Raw genomic sequence first — 16,220 nt, 5'->3', positions numbered from 1 at the left:
GTTAAACTGTCCTTTCTAATTACCGGGTAATGATGATTACATGCTGTTGAGCTCACGTGGACTGTGAGGTTTAAAGCTTCGGACATTTTGATTTCAGAATATTGGCACTAAAATGACTTACAAAGGTCAGATGATTCATAATTGCTGGGCATTTTTCTCTCTGTATTGTGAATAAATAAGTGGGTGATAAGTAGATGATAAAATGTTAAATGTGCAATTGCCATCACTCTTTGTGTGACTATGGCACACTTATTTATGTTGTAATGACACCTTTATTAAATTAAATTCCTTTTCAAAAGTCGGAAATTTGTCCTTAAATCTTTACAGAATTGAAATCCTTTAATACCTTTGCAGCCAGGATTATGTGCTGATTCGGGATTGACAATTGCAGCAACTTTACAGCGCAGTAACTGTCAAGCGCACTCATTTTTTCATTTTGCAAGAGACATTTGTGTTTTTATCCGTAGAGAACGGTGGGCCCACTTGACATTGTGCTGAGAAACTTCAATGAGAGCTCTCCTTTTAGTGCAGCCCTGACATTAGTGAAAGCTCATTAGGAAGCTATTTAATCCCTGAGCAGATATACTTAGATTAGCCTCGGGCCCTGCACACTGCTGGCCCTGCACAAAGTCAAAAAGCAGACACCAAGAAAGTGAATATTGGGTGAATGTTTCATTTTCATTTTTGAAATGTCATTTTCATCAGCATCATCCAACTTTGCCCATGCATCCATCTACAATAGGACAAACTGCATTGTGAAACTGCTGCGTTCATCTCATAAACAGTGGCAGCGGGACAGACAGGGCAATATTGCCCAGGGAGCCACGCCACTAGGGGCGCCAAATTTGCCCACACTTGTCTTAATTTGATTGTTACTAGGGTGACACTGGGTACCACAGCATAAATACATTTACTGTGCTGTTTTTCTTGGTTGGAGGTTGCGTATTTAGCTATTGGCAATGTGTGATGATGGTTAACACACATGCACGTTGCGCATTTGGCACTGCGTAAAGGTGAGAGGGACACATAGTTTTTGGCATTTGGCATTGCGCAATGGTGACAGCATATGGCAATTTGGCAACAAAATACATGTCAGGAACGAAGTAAAGTGCACATTTTCATAGTAGATGATCCTATTTTTCTAGTTTAGTTTTTTTTTTTAGTTTTTGAGTTTGTATAACCCCCCGCCAAATGACATTGAGTTGGCAACCGTACGTGAAATAGTTGATAAAACGTGAGAACGTGTGGATGGGCAGCATTTATAGTTTTGCCCAGGGCGCCTGATTGGCACGCGCCAGCACTGCTCAACTCAACACCAATGGCGGGTGTTGATGGAAACGATGGCTTTCAAATCCTCAATCCTCAAGACCCAACCTTTGAAACCCTCAGAGTGAAGACACAGTACAATCACACACACAAAAAAGCACACCCAAGTTTGAATGTTGCCATAGGCCTACCACGCTTTGCAGTCTCCCGCTGAGCAGCTAGAGAATCCGGCCGGCAGCAGGTGGACGGGTCCGGGTCGCTCTCAGAGGAATATTCCAGTAAAGCCAAGCCCGAGCGAGGAGGCGTCCAGTGTGAAGGTCCGAACGGCAAAGCCTCGCTGAGATTTTCCTCCCTCAGCAGAGGTGGAGCTCCAAGGCGCCAGGTCAGAAGCCAGGGACTAGGGCTCCACCCTCTCTCTCTCTCTCTCTCTCTCTCTCTCTCTCTCTCTCTTCCTCACCCCTTTAACTCCCCCTCCCTCCTCACACCCTTCTCCTGCTTCAGCATCTCTATGTCTCTCCACCTTTCTCCCCCCCCCCCCCCGCCCTTCCTCCACAACCTCTGCCACCCAGCCCCACTCTGACCTCCACCGTCCTGTACTCCTTCTATTTTTAAACAAACCCTCCTGATCCTCCCCCCCTTTTCTCTCTCTTCCTTTCCACTCTTTTTACCCTCCCTTCCTTTTTCCTCCTTTCTTTCTCTTCACCCTGCCCACCCCTAATTCCCAACCCTCTTTATCCCCCCCCCCCCTTCACAAACACACACATTCACTAAAATATGCACAGACACACGCCTTTCATCTCCATCCCCGACCCAAGCAAGCCTGTCTTTACACAAGAAGCTTACAGCTTGATGGGGCTGAAACTCTTGTGCTATCAGATCATAGCGCTCTGCACAAAGCCCCTGACAACTATCCAAATTACACTGTGATGTAATGCAATGCAATGAGGTGGCTTCATTGGAGCATTGGGTTTGCAGCAGCAAATGTATTATTATGGCTTTACGACATTTTTTGAACTGAGGATATCAAGGGTTTAGAGTGAAAGTGGTTTAAGTGACATTTTCCTAATTTCACACCGGAGCAAAAGAACTTTAAAAAAACGTGCATCTTTTCATTCAAAACATAACATAGGAACCATTTATACCTTTACAGAAATTAAGATTCATAAAATGTATATATTTAAAAAAGAAAAAAAACAGTTACAATTTTATTTACATTTTCTTTATGGTTACAAAAGTGCTCTTAGACCATCAGATAGAGCTCAACAGGAGCTTTCCACTGATATGTAATACTCATTTTCAGCCAAAATGTCACTTGCGTCCCTTTTGCACCAGTATAGTTATGAGGTTTTCCTATAAAAATACACAAAAGATACACAGTGGCTTATAGAAGCTGCAACATCTTGATGTTTCACACTCTCTGAATATATAGAGAGTAAGAAATATATGATTGTATGTTTACATCATAAATAGCCAGTTTGCTGGAAGCGACGCCATGCCTGCTGTCATTTTCCTCATGGCTGTAATTGGCTTTGGGTCCAACACCTGCTCTTCAGGAGACAATCCTGCTCCCTTGATTTGGAGCACAATAATAAGCCCTACTGACACATGCTATACTGGACCCACATAACAGGCCCTGAAAGTTTCAGCTGCATAGTTTTTGTAAGCATAATAAATGTATAGTGTGAACCCCTTATTACACCAGGGAATCACAAGTAAAACAAATGAATCTTGATTACAAGGATTTAAAAATGGCATTTGAAAATGAAACAGTGATGAAAATGAAATTGTGACTTGGAAGTTTTGCAGTGTTGCATTGTGTGTGTGTGTGTGTGTGTGTGTGTGTGTGCGCGCCCACATTGCAAGCCGAGTCAGTCTTTACACGTGAGAGCTGTAAGCCTCGGTAGCCTCCTGAAGGTGAGTTCAAGTGATTTAACCCATTCTGTTATGTAGTGCATCCCTACACCACCTCTATGTGCAGTGCGTGTGTGAGAGGGAGAGGGAGAGCGAGAGAGAGGGAGAGAGAGAGAGAGAGAGAGAGAGAGAGAGAGAATAGACAAGTGGTGGAGTTATAAAATGTGAAGGGTGTTCAGTCATAGCTGGATGTGTAGCTGTGCTGTAGCGTCTCTTCACCAGCAGATGGTGTAGTGGTTAGTTCCTGCATGGTTTTCAGATGCTTTTGTATAGGAACAGCATGAAATAACAGACAGAGGGTAATTGTGACATATTCAAAATTTTGAGCAAAATCTGCCCTGACATCAAACAGACTGTTGCGATTGAACTGTGTTTATTAAAGCAATAATATATAAGGGTAGGGATGGGACGATGTGCTTATCTCACGATACGATTCAATACGTGATATGGGGTTCATGATTTAATACAACCACGATACGATGTGATAAATAAAAGTTCAGTGACAACAAAGATTGTGCAGAATTGTGTTTATTCCTGAGACACAATGTAAACAACAATTTAAAAATGTGCAAATAATATATAATAATCATTTGGATGGAGAGTTTGTGAAATTGTGATGGTCAAGCCGTCTCATTTGTGAGTACTACAGCAGAATAACATGGAGCTGATATCGCGATTCATTTTTCTGCCCCATGATACGTATTGTCACATTTTTGTAATGCGATATGTTGAATTTCAATATATCGTCCCATCCCTATACTTCAGTTTTCAGAACTATTACATGTGTTGCTGCCTCTGCTCCCATTCATTTATCATTAGCAGTAGCCTTTTTTTTTTTTTTTTTTTTTTGGAAATCTTACCTGATATCTGATCATCACACTAACAATTACAAGAACTGTTCTTTTTTATGACCACCACCTTTAGAAATACACACTACTCAATCCAACCAATCCTGCCTATCGTTTCTCACCTCCTACTGTTCTTATCCCATTAAACAGGAGTATACTTGATGGAGTGGACTTTAACCTTGGAGGGGGGATGTAGACTCTGCTATAGGGCAGAGATGGGAAGGAAGGCATGAAGGGAAGGAAAGACACTATGGGAACTCTTTCAGAAACAAACATGCAAAGAAAGATGTAGAATATTCAGCATGACAGGAAAAAAGTAGGTGCAGATATTGTTTTTAGGAGTCAGAGAGCAAAACCCTGTCTTTGTCACCTATTGAATTCATTTTAATTGTCCAATTTACTTACTTTTATTAATGACGATTACTTTTGCATAAGTTGCTGTGTCCATGTAATTCCACTCCCTGAAATGATGAGGCAGTGCCCTCTTGCTTTGCTGTTGAGGTGTTTGACCTGGGTTAGTATTCTGTATTGGGGCCGTAGCTGCTATAATAAGGCCTACAGTATGTGAAAGCCTGAAAAGGCTCAACTCATTACATAAGCAGCCAAGCCAACCAAGCCCTCCTTCTAGCTATAGGCTGAGGTACATCGCCTGTAGACCTTGAAATAAAATAAAGTCCCTTGTCATGCAGCAGAAACCTCATCTGAGTTTTTCCAGTTGTCCAAGGTTAAGTGTATCATTTTAGTTTACAAAAAGAAGTAACAATGATGCATGACAAATTTCAGAGAAATGTGACAATAAAGTTCTATCATATTGTATCGTATCGCATTGTATCGTATCACATTGTATCGTATCGTAGATACGTAGCATATCACATTGTTCGTAGCATATCACATTGTATCGTAGCGTATCACATTGTATCGTAGCGTATCACATTGTATCGTAGCGTATCACATTGTATCGTATCGTATCACATTGTATCGTGGCATTTCACATTGTATCGTATCGTATCACATTGTATCGTAGCATATCACATTGTATCGTATCGTATCACATTGTATCGTAGCATATGACATTGTCTCGCATCACATTGTATCGTATCGTATTGTATCGCATTGTATCGTATCGCATCAAATGTTATCGTATCGTATCACATTGTATCGTATCACATTGTATCGTATCGCATCATATCGCATCACATGTTATCGTATTGTATCACATTGTATTGTATCGTATCACATTGTATCGTATTGTATCATATCGTATCATATCACATTGTATCGTATCGTATTGTATCACATTGTATTGTATCGTATCGTATTACATTGTATCGTATCACATTGTATCATATCGTATCACATGTTATCGTATCGTATCACGTTATCGTATCATATCATATCGTATTACATTGTATCGTATTACATTGTATCGTATCACGTTGTATCGTATCACATTGTATTGTATCGCATTGTATTGTATCATGTTATCGTATCGCATCACATTGTATCGTATCGTATCACATTGTAACGTATTGTATTGTATCGTATTGCATTGTATCATATTGTATTGTATCACATTGTATTGTATCGTATCGTATCACATTGTATCGTATCGTATTACATTATATCGTATCGTATCACATTGTATCGTATCGTATTACATTATATCGTATCGTATCGTACCGCATTGTATTGTATCATAACAGCTTTGAGTTGCTGACATTGAGAACCCTGGAATTATTAGGCCCATTTCGCAGGCGGTTAATTAGAATGACTGAACACATCAGTCAGATAACAATACATATAGAAGCACCTTGATATACAGGTATACCTGAAAACCTTTATTTTTCATTCTAAATTAATTTGCACAATCAAATAATTTTTTGTGTTAACTAAACATCAAACAAAAAGTTCGGAAATTTGTGTTTGGTAGATTATTTCTCTGTTGTAACAATGCTTCTTGGCAATACATTTTATACCGTTGGAAAGCCTGTTTATTTCCCTTTTAAATGGTACCCCATTTGTAAGGAACATGCATTTGTGGGATGAGCAGCACAGCTGAGTATGTGGGTTGCGCTCATGAAAAATTTGCCAAATCTTCTCTGCCAATGCCAAACAGCTTATTCTGCTGTTGCTATTGACTCTTGTTTTGAGCTTCCGGTACCCCCAGGTGCTGACAATCAGGTACCTGATTGGCACCTGATTGGCAGCACCTGTGAGCATGGGCCCTGCTACAGTGGTCAATTGGTGTCTGCTCCAAGAATCGGCATGCCACGTTTGTCTGATCTCGATAAGGCCTGTGCAATAGGGCAACTTCAAGCTAGTGTTCCACAAAAGCAAGTTGCGGCATTATTTGGAGTGAGCCATAGTACCATCTCCAAACTGAAGGCCAAGTTCCATGAAACGGGGGATGTCAGAGACAGACCGCGAAGTGGGCGTCCCAAGAAGACGACACCCCAAGAAGACCGGTTCCTCACCCTTTCAGCACCTAGGAACCGTAGGCTGTCTTCTACAGATTTGCAGTCAAGGTTTGCAGGACGATATGGCACACGGCTCTCGGCCCAGACAATCCGGAACAGACCGCACGCAGCCAATCTCCGGGCTCATAGGGCTGCCAGGAGGCCTGCCATGACTGCCCTTCACCATCAGGCCCGTTTGCGCTGGTGTCGGTAACACCTGCACTGGAACCTGAACATGTGGAGGAACGTTATGTTCAGCGATGAGTCCAGATTCTGCCTACGGAAGTTGGATCGTAGGGTCAAAGTGTGGAGAAGACGGGGAGAACGCTATGCTGATTGCTGCACCGATAGAGTAACACCTTTTGGTGGAGGCGGTGTGATGGTGTGGGGCGGCATCTCCATCACTGGAAAAACAAGGCTTGTCATCATTGGAGGCGATCTCAATGCAGAGAGATATCGAGATGAGATTCTGCAACCGGTGGCGATCCCATATCTCCACAGTCTGGGACCGAACTCCATCCTCCAAGACGACAACGCTCGCCCCCACAGAGCGGGGTTTATCAGAGACTACCTCCAGAATTTGGGAGTAGAGAGAATGGAATGGCCTGCCAACAGTCCTGACCTCAACCCAATTGAACACTTATGGGATCAGCTTGGGCGTGCTGTTCGTGCTAGAGTGACCGACACAACCGCGTTGGCTGACTTGCGACAAATCCTGGTTGAGGAGTGGAATGCCATCCCACAGCAGTGTGTGACCAGGCTGGTGACCAGCATGAGGAGGAGGTGCCAGGCTGTTGTGGCTGTGTATGGTTCTTCCACACGCTACTGAGGCTCCTGACTGTTTGTTAAATGAATAAATTGTAAAATTGCCAATATGTCTTGTTTCTTCCTTGTTACTGATAGACTTCAATCATCCAATCCACCAAACAACACCAAACAAGAGTCAATAGCAACAGCAGAATAAGCTGTTTGGCATTGGCAGAGAAGATTTGGCAAATTTTACATGAGCGCAACCCACATACTCAGCTGTGCTGCTCATCCCACAAATGCATGTTCCTTACAAATGAGGCACCATTTAAAAGGGAAATAAACAGGCTTTCCAACGGTATAAAATGTATTGCCAAAAAGCATTGTTACAACAGAGAAATAATCTACCAAACACAAATTTCCGAACTTTTTGTTCGATGTTTACATTGTATCTAGAAAGTGCCTCAACTCAATCCTTTTCATTGGCAGGCCCAGGAGTGAAAGTAGAGGGCGATAGCTACATTCATGTACCTGTGTGAAGCTAGGATTAGCAGCAGCTTAATGCCTAAAGCTCCTAATATACCTCCTGAAATAGCAGCTAAGGTTTGTGCGCTATATATATTAATGTTAATGGGTTAGAGAGGCCGAGGGAGAGAGAGGGTCCCTTCAGCTGTGATGAGGGACAGCACAGATAATCTCTGAGATCTATCTAATGGGTCTGAGAACAGAATAGAATAGAATAAAAAAAGAAACTGACTTGAATAGGACTTTAATTTCTCTGAGGGGAAATTCTATGCATGTTTTCCTATTATTATATTTATATATGCCACATCTAATGTTTCTGATGAGTAGAATAGTTTCGAATGGATATTACTGCAGCTACCAGTCACTCTGTGGGAGGTGTGGGTTTCTCCCCATTAGCTGGAAATTAGCTAGAAGACTAAGACTCGCTGCAGACAAACAAATGTTCATAATCTTGGGGAAATCCTCCGATCCTCTGAGCAGGATCATTCCCAGTTGAGTGTCCCCCGTAGAAGATTAGGGTTCACATAAGAGGTAGAGTTTGACATGCTTCAACCATTAATTCAGTAATAAGCAATGTAATTGGGCTTCTTTAGTGCCTAATGAGTGTGATTGGCAGTTACAATGTCTGGATGGACACAGCAACAAACTTTGACAAATAAATCACGACAGCTCCATCTAGTGGTTCCATTGCAACATTACTTTTATTTGTGGTCCAAATACAGTACACTTTAGTCTTTCGTTTTTCCTTCGATAACATAACAAAAAGTAAGCTTACTGACAGGGAGATGGGACACACATTATCAGCATCCAGCATTTCATATTCAACCTTAAGAAAAAAAAACTAGGATTGTGCAAATCAACACAACTCTCAGTCTCCCACAAGTCTTTATACAGTAACAGTTCAAGAGCGTAATGTCGAGGTACCTTCGCATTCCAGTTCATACCTTCTTAGTCAGGCACTTTGGCACAGCAGATAAAGAAGTGCTCAAGGCAACAAAGTGTTGCCATGAAATAACTCTTTTGAACATTTTCAACACCCCAGCTCTGGTTCTGATAACTTGAATGCACTAAGCTCTGTGTATGTCAGTCATGTTTTTTTGACACCGGAAAAAAAAAAAAAAAAAACATAAAGAAAGGCTAAACATAATCCATGTACCATTAACACCTGAAATAACAAACATGTTCCCTCCTCTGCAGATGCACTGTGGTGTTTATATGGAGTCAGCTGCAGAGTCAGTGAGTCCAGCTCTGCTGGTGAGCTGGAAGGTCCGACCTGATCCACATCCAAAAGATCAGAGAGGACTGGAAATTTCAAATAGTTTAAAATGGCTTGAAGTGGTGGGCTGGATTGCCTGTGCCGCAGTGTTTCAATTTTTGAGGGGTTTTGAAATAGCTGGGAGTTCAGTTCAAGCACACCTCACTTTTCAAATCTGAATGCAACATTTCTGATTTTAGATTTTTAGTGCTGTTGCAGTTAAAACAAGTTAATATCAGTCACTTCCTCATAGTTGGACTGAGGGCTTGCCAGACGTTTTTACTTTTTCTGGCTTGAAATTAGAACTTAATGGACAAATCATCTCTGCTGGCAACAAGGTCCAAAGGGAATCCCATTAACTCTTTTGGGGGGAATAACATAAATGAGTTGTGGCCAGCAGGGGCTACATTCATAAAGCCTCTCTGAATAAGGGCAGGGCATTAACTTGATTGCCATATTTAGATCATTTCCATTAGCTTCCAATCAAATTGTGGTTATCAAACTTATACAACCGGGGCTGAAAAACTGTAGGCTGCTAAACTCTTCACCCCTGAATATGACAGCTGACCTAAGCTTATAAGCCAAGTCATAAGAGGACACAAGCTTTACTGTGACTTAAAAGGCATTATTTTCAGATGCTTAATGAGCACAGGTCCTGGTCAACACGAACAGAATTACAATAAACAGAATAGGCACTGCAATTCAAATTGGGTTTCTCCATGCTGCATGACAACATTTTTTAAAGTTCTATGGCAGCTCTCAGCGGTGTAGAGGTAGATTACCATGGTACACCACAAAGTCTGCTTTCCATCCATTTTAATTCGGGCTCAAAACTCTTGAGACCAGCTTGTAGAATCAGGTGACATGAGCAGAGATCCTAGACGCAGATCATCTGACCCCAGGCAGACGCAAAAAGAAACTGTTCATATGATCATGTGACCTGACCACTCATCCTAGACCAGTACTCCTATTTTGAGAGGCTTTATGTATACATACCCTGTGTGTTTTTTTTCCAAAGGAGCTACACAAACAAGCCATGACTGATGCCACAAAACATGAACAGCCAGAGCAGGCATTCCTGTTCCAATCGACAATCTTGACTGGCCATTTTACTGGTGCCAGAAGAACACGCTGAATATTTGGCAAACAAGTTCTATGATCTCAATGTTGTGAGATGAAATGACTAGTAGCAGCTTTACCAGTGTGTACAGTGCATGCTAACACTATAGTGCACTGTATGGCTAGTGGACGGTAAGAACTGGCTTTTGCACCATGTCAAAAAGCACAACAGTGACCAGAGTTGAAACTACCACCAAGTTTCTCATTACATCAAAGAGCTTGTTTGCCAAAAGGTTGATTGATCTCCTTCCCAATTCCCCCCCCACCGGAATCATTCCAATTTCTTAAGTGCCATTTCTCCCCATTTAAATTCTACGGCCAACACTCTCCAGGCCTCAGCATTTGGCCTTCTTGCCGTAGCTGTCCACGATCTCGGGCGTGACGCTCTCGTCCTCCTCCACGTCCTCCGTCACGGCCTTACCGACCAGCTGGAAGATCTCCTCCGGCGCGACGCCCTTGGGCTCGGCCACCTTCACCGTCAGCATGTCCAGAGTCAGGGCGGTTCCTTTGGGGATCTGCACCTTGGCCACCACTGACTTACCCAGCTGGACAATAAGGGTGGGGAGGGAGGGACACCAAAACAACAGAGAGAGGTTTAGTTTGCTTGTCAGCCGCGGATTCTTGAAGGGGAAATAAGTCAGATTTTTCTGCCCCATAGCACCTTTTTAAAAAGTAATTATGAAATTAACAACTATGCCAGAAGCAACTGTAGATATTGAAAGCTCAGAAAAAGTCTGAATTATGGTTGTAACTGAAGATCCCCAGGGCTACTGCTACTGGAGGTTGACTGCTTTTGAACTCCTGTGGAGGTGTGCCGTCTATTACTGCTTGCCAAAAAATGTAGACCAAGTACTTCAATTATTAAGGAGCTTTGTGTACGTCTTCTACCACTGTCTCACCTTATCATGGCATGTCCTCTCTCACCAGGGACCATCTGCTTTCACTTGAGAAGTGTTGAATAGAGAACTTTCCTAAACTGCTAGTACTAGAGTGCTTTTACCCGAGTATTTAGACACCTTCTTGAACTCCTATAGAAGTGTGCTCGCTAAACAGTGAAAATGCCACCTAAAGAACAATTTTAAAAATGTTTTAACTTCAGCATCCTGCCATACTGTTGGTATATTTTGATATTCTCTCGAGGACAGGGTGTGTACATATCTTCCAGCACTGCCTCACCTTGTCGTGGCACGGCTTCTCGCAGGGCAACATCTGCTTGAGGCTGGTCCCCAGCGCCCTCTCCACCAGTCGGACGGATCGGACCAGCTCCGCCAGCTCCGAGGGCTCCAGGGATGCCGCGTGGTCGCTTCCCTTCCACTTCTTGTCCAAGGTCACGTGGCGCTCGATGACCTTTGCCCCAAGAGCTACGGCCGCCACCGAGATACTGATCCCGGACTCATGGCCCGAATATCCGATGGGAATATCGGGGAATTCCTTCTGGTATTCCTGTAATTGAAGAGTAAGAGTGTATATGTGTGTGTTCAGTGTTGGTACTTAAACTGTAGAAAGTAAAGCAAGCAACTTCTAATACTATGGCCATCTTGACAAGAAATTTAATCTCAATCATTCACATCATGAGTGCAACTCAGAGCTAAAATAGTTCAAATACTGAAAAGTACTTCATATATATATATATATATATATATATATGTATATATATATATATAGAGAGAGAGAGAGAGAGAGAAAAAAATCTTATTCAAACAAGTGATGTAATCTTGTATACTTGATAATAATAATAATAACTTTATTTATATAGCACCTTTAAAAACAGAGTTTACAAAGTGCTTTGACAGACAAAATAAAAACAGAATACTCAAATTATGAATTTAAAAGGCAATAAAACAATAATAAACAGGGACTAAGTTCATAGGAGGACAGAGGTGGAAAAGAGCAAACATTCAAGTAAATAGTATAATCGTAGGATGAAAACCAAAATAAATAAAAGAATAGAATAAAAGTAAGATAAAATTAAGATAGAGTTAAGATAAAAGATAAAAGATGTAAAAAGAAAATAGAAAGATGATAAAAGATGATAAAAAGACAATAAAAAGCCGGTAAAAGATAAAAAGATGATAAAAAGATGATAAAAACTCTATATCTATATATATATATATATATACAAACACACACACACACACATATATATATATATATAGTATAGCTATTACACTGCAAAAAATATCTATTACTTCAATTTTGTATAGTCTTAAGACTTACGTTTTCTTTAAAGAAGTAAAAAACAATCTGCTAATGGGGTGAGATAATATAATTCAACTTGTTTTGAGAATGCTTTGTAAGAACTAAATGAGGGTGATGTTAAATAAAATTCTTCAGCTCAGCTGTCCACTCATACACGCACTTGCATTGTGTGAGGGCAGGGAAGCCCCAGACCATTAGCATTTTTTCCCCCACTATACTTTTCTTCTTCTTTCCAAAAGCGTGTGAAAAGTGCCACAGTGTGAACAAGGTAACTATGGTACACTCTGATATTCCTGCTACTGAGTGCTGGAGGAAAGCTCTGTAATATTTATCTGTAAAAAGCAAAGTATCTCTGCTTTCAGATCAGTAAACTGTGAAGCCGTGGTGTGGTATCTGCACTCAATTCTGCTCCATTTTAATCTCACCATGATAACTTTGAGGTTGACATCCTCAGCTTCCAGAGGGTAGGCGCTGGTACACTGCAGGATGGTGAAGTTCTGATTGTGCTCCTTCACCGTCTTGTAGACCCGTCGCATCGTCTCCATGGACTGCATCCCGCTGGACACCACCATGGGACGGCCTGCCACAGACAAAGGGCTACGCTCTGATACGCATTCTGGCTTAACATGGGTAGAAATCAAGACGCTACCAGCAGAGCAGACTGGACCAGACCAAAGATCACACTCAAATAGTCAATTGAAAGTAAAACAGGAATGAGCGCATTTAAGGTGTAAAATCGCTTTGCTTATGGTCAACTCCTAGTACTTTTTCACACACACCTTGCTCCTAGTCAAATTGCATGAGATTTCCATGACTATTCCAGAAAAAAAAAAGACACCACGCTCTCCCAATTTTTATAAAAAAGGAAACCAGTGTGTGAAATCAGGAAACATCGTTGTCAGAAGAAAAAATGGTGCACACTCAAACAACAACATTCAGGCTTGCTTCATTTCTGTTTTTAGGGGTCAAAATGTCTGCACATGTCTTTTCTGCACTCAAAATGAAGTATGAATGTTGAATGCTGAATGTTGTCCTTTTGAGTGCGGACTCCATTTTTTCATTGTTGGACTTAGCTAGCATACAGTAGTTCCCTAGCACTAGATCTACCAACAGCCCAAACTTGGCATGGGAACATGTCCAACAAGTTCCCGTGACATTTCCCATGACATTTTGAGAAGTTGTGTTATTTTCCATGGCTTTTCAAGGCCTGGAAAACACAACTTTCAAATCTCATGACTTTTCCAAGTTTTGCACAACTGTCAGCACCCTGTTTACATCACAGCATGGTCATCTTTGCTGGGTACAGAGAATGTGTCAATGCTTATTCGCATGCGGACAACACTATGAGTAGTACACACATCTGTTTATTGAAGGTGCAGAGCTAGGAACTGAATTTACAGAAGCAGAGGGACAGTCTGAACACTGCTCCAAAACATTTATTTTTTTTATTTATTCTAATAAATACATAAACATTTCGATTTCATCTCATACTTTAGCCATTTTCCCCGGATATGACAGTACAGTCTCACCTTTCTTGGCTGTCTTCTCCAGATAGGGGAAGTTGTTGGTGTCTCCAGAGCCGACTTTGAAGAAAGGCACTTCGAGCTCGTGGAGGAACTCCACTGCCATCTGAGGAAGGCAAAAAGAAAAACATTTTAAAGATCTCTGCGGTTCGCTATTGAATACAGGGGCCATAAAAACATCTTCATCAAAAGTGTCCTCCTTACCTCGTCCATTCCTGAGGCGGTGAAGAAGATGCCGACCTCCTTGGCATATTTCTGCAGCTCCCTGTACTGCTCGTGGCTGAACTCTAGATGGCGCTTGTGTTCGCCGTAGGTTTCCCCCCAGGAGTGTTTGGACTTGTAGGGCCGCTCCAAGGCTCGCTTGTTGAACTTGTGCTCCAGTTCACTCTTCTGGAACTTGGCGCAGTCAGCACCGCAGTCCTGTTAAGTTGGATATGAGTTAGAGGGAGAGTCAACTGAGGAGGAAAGCTTGGAAACCGTCAGAGTAAAGGAGGGAGATCCTTTACATTGGCAATCCATAGTTAAGTTTTCAGCCTTAGCTGAGAGTATCATACGGTTTTCCCCTGCATATTCAATTGATGACCAACCTGTGTTTCACCAACACCGAAGATGCCATGCAAAATATTTTGTATAACCTGGTTTCTTTGTGTATGGCTTCTGAGTTTTAGTTTATCTTCCTCATATCAAGGCTTCAGAGTGGGATCATATTTTTTGTCTATTATGTCTATTATGTGCAAGTTCATCCCCTAAAACCCCTGATATAATGTAAGATATTCATAGATTACCTCAATGGTAGAAACAACACATGAGTATTCTGGACTTTGGATCATTTCTATTGACATTCATCATTTAACTGTGTTGAAACCTAAGGGGCACAGAGCCAGAGAGTGACTTCTCTTGGCCGTATGCCTTATTAGTAGATCAAAGGATAACATAGATGAGTAGAAAGGCTAACATGAGTACGGTACCACTGTTATTGTCTCTAGTTGTTTCACTGAACGAACGAAATTCAGGCATAGCTTCGTTGACAGCTAGCTTAGTCCGGCCTAGCCCCGATACGTGCCGTGTTCTCGTATGGAGAGAACGGCACGCCAAAGTACATACAAAAATCTGGCAGTTTTCCATTGCTTTGCAAGTACACACCTAACAGAACACGACTTCAGACCTTTTATGAAACCTTTAAAAACTATCGTAAATTCGGCATACAAGTGATCCACCAAGCAGCAGTTATTTCTGTAAAATTTTATTTCATAATTTGTTGACAGTGCTCACTGCGCCCACCACTGTCGCGGAAGACGACAGTGGGAACAACATGCAAATCAGTCATAAAACCTAAGATTTTATCAAAAGAAATGCTGCTTTGTGTAGCGCATGTATGCCGAACTGAAGGGGGGCGTAAAGGATTCAAGGAGTCATGTTTTACATGGTATGTAGGTTTGCCGAGCAAGGCACCGTTAACTGCCACATTTGTGTAGACTGTCAGCCTATTACAAAAACACTGCAGCAAGAGAATACCGTTCAGAAATGGTAGAATTTGACTCGTTACCTTTGCCATCTTGATCATTTTCTTGGCAATCTCAATGTCTCCCTGGTGGTTTTGTCCAATTTCAGCAATAATGAAGCACGGGTGGGAGCCTCCGATCATTCTACCGGGACACAGTTCAAACTTTAAAGGCATTTTGTTGACGTGCAGACTGAGACAGCGACACAGAGGTAAGAAACAGCGGAGGAAATCAAGACAACGGTGCGGCTAAAGCTATTATTTTAGCAATGTAACGGGTGAGAGACAGTCTGGTCATGTGTTAATTCCTCCAACAGCCGACACCGGAAATTTTAAAACGTTGCACGTCCGGAATGCAGCCTACGTAGAGTTCCGGTTTCTTAGTTCAACATAAAAGTCCTCTTCTTTCCATCACCTATCATCATCATTTGACACTAGCTCGCGCAGGTTTTTTATTAAAAATAAAAGTGGAACAAAGACTATTTTAAGACCCTTTTTTTATTCCCAACATGAACATTTCAGAAATACTGTTTTCCGGTGGCACCTTCATAATAACAGACGTTGTAAATCCCATTTTACATATACATTCAATTATATATACTCCCCCCCAACACACACACACACACACACACACACACACACACACACACACACATAGGTATATAGGTAAAGGTATATAAGTGGGTATATAAAGATACATACACCTACCACCTCAAACATTGTTTTTCTTTATATTATAATATTTAACTGCTGGGGAAAGTAGGCAGGGACAGATCATTCTTAATTGTGATGGCAAATTTTACAAGCCTGCTAGTCCATGATGCATTTGGACTAGTGCAAAAAAAAAAGCTATCATGGTCACATGACCTG

The 16,220-nt window shown here is 41.7% G+C and overlaps 1 protein-coding gene across 1 annotated transcript; it reads right to left on the bottom strand.

Annotated features, from left to right (window-relative positions):
• Positions 1–8,437: 8,437 nt before the first annotated feature.
• LOC139656452 (N-acetylneuraminate-9-phosphate synthase-like) lies at positions 8,438–15,528 on the bottom strand. The gene is made up of 6 exons (XM_071534039.1): positions 15,396–15,528; positions 14,054–14,269; positions 13,856–13,955; positions 12,752–12,906; positions 11,304–11,570; positions 8,438–10,672 (listed from the first exon to the last, which is right to left on the bottom strand). The coding sequence occupies exons 1-6, from the start codon at positions 15,525–15,527 to the stop codon at positions 10,463–10,465; spliced, it is 1,080 nt and encodes a 359-aa protein (XP_071390140.1). The 5' UTR covers position 15,528; the 3' UTR covers positions 8,438–10,462.
• Between the last annotated feature and the right edge of the window lie 692 nt (positions 15,529–16,220).

This window comes from Centroberyx affinis, unplaced genomic scaffold, assembly GCF_046629955.1.
Source record: "Centroberyx affinis isolate AG114_WGS23_722 - 3 ecotype Tasmania unplaced genomic scaffold, CSIRO-AGI_Caff_v1 ptg002479l_1, whole genome shotgun sequence".
NCBI classification, from domain to species: Eukaryota; Metazoa; Chordata; class Actinopteri; order Beryciformes; family Berycidae; genus Centroberyx; species Centroberyx affinis.
The sequence above is the reverse complement of the archived record's forward strand: the minus strand, read 5'-3'. Positions and strand labels throughout refer to the sequence as shown.

Excerpts from the sequence above, each read along its gene's own strand:
- LOC139656452 (XM_071534039.1), bottom strand. The coding sequence starts at position 15,527 with ATGCCTTTAAAGTTTGAACTGTGTCCCGGTAGAATGATCGGAGGCTCC. Across the intron at positions 12,907-13,855 it reads GGAGAAGACAGCCAAGAAAG|GCCGTCCCATGGTGGTGTCC; the intron begins GTGAGACTGTAC and ends TGTCTGTGGCAG. Across the intron at positions 11,571-12,751 it reads TCAACCTCAAAGTTATCATG|GAATACCAGAAGGAATTCCC; the intron begins GTGAGATTAAAA and ends CTTCAATTACAG.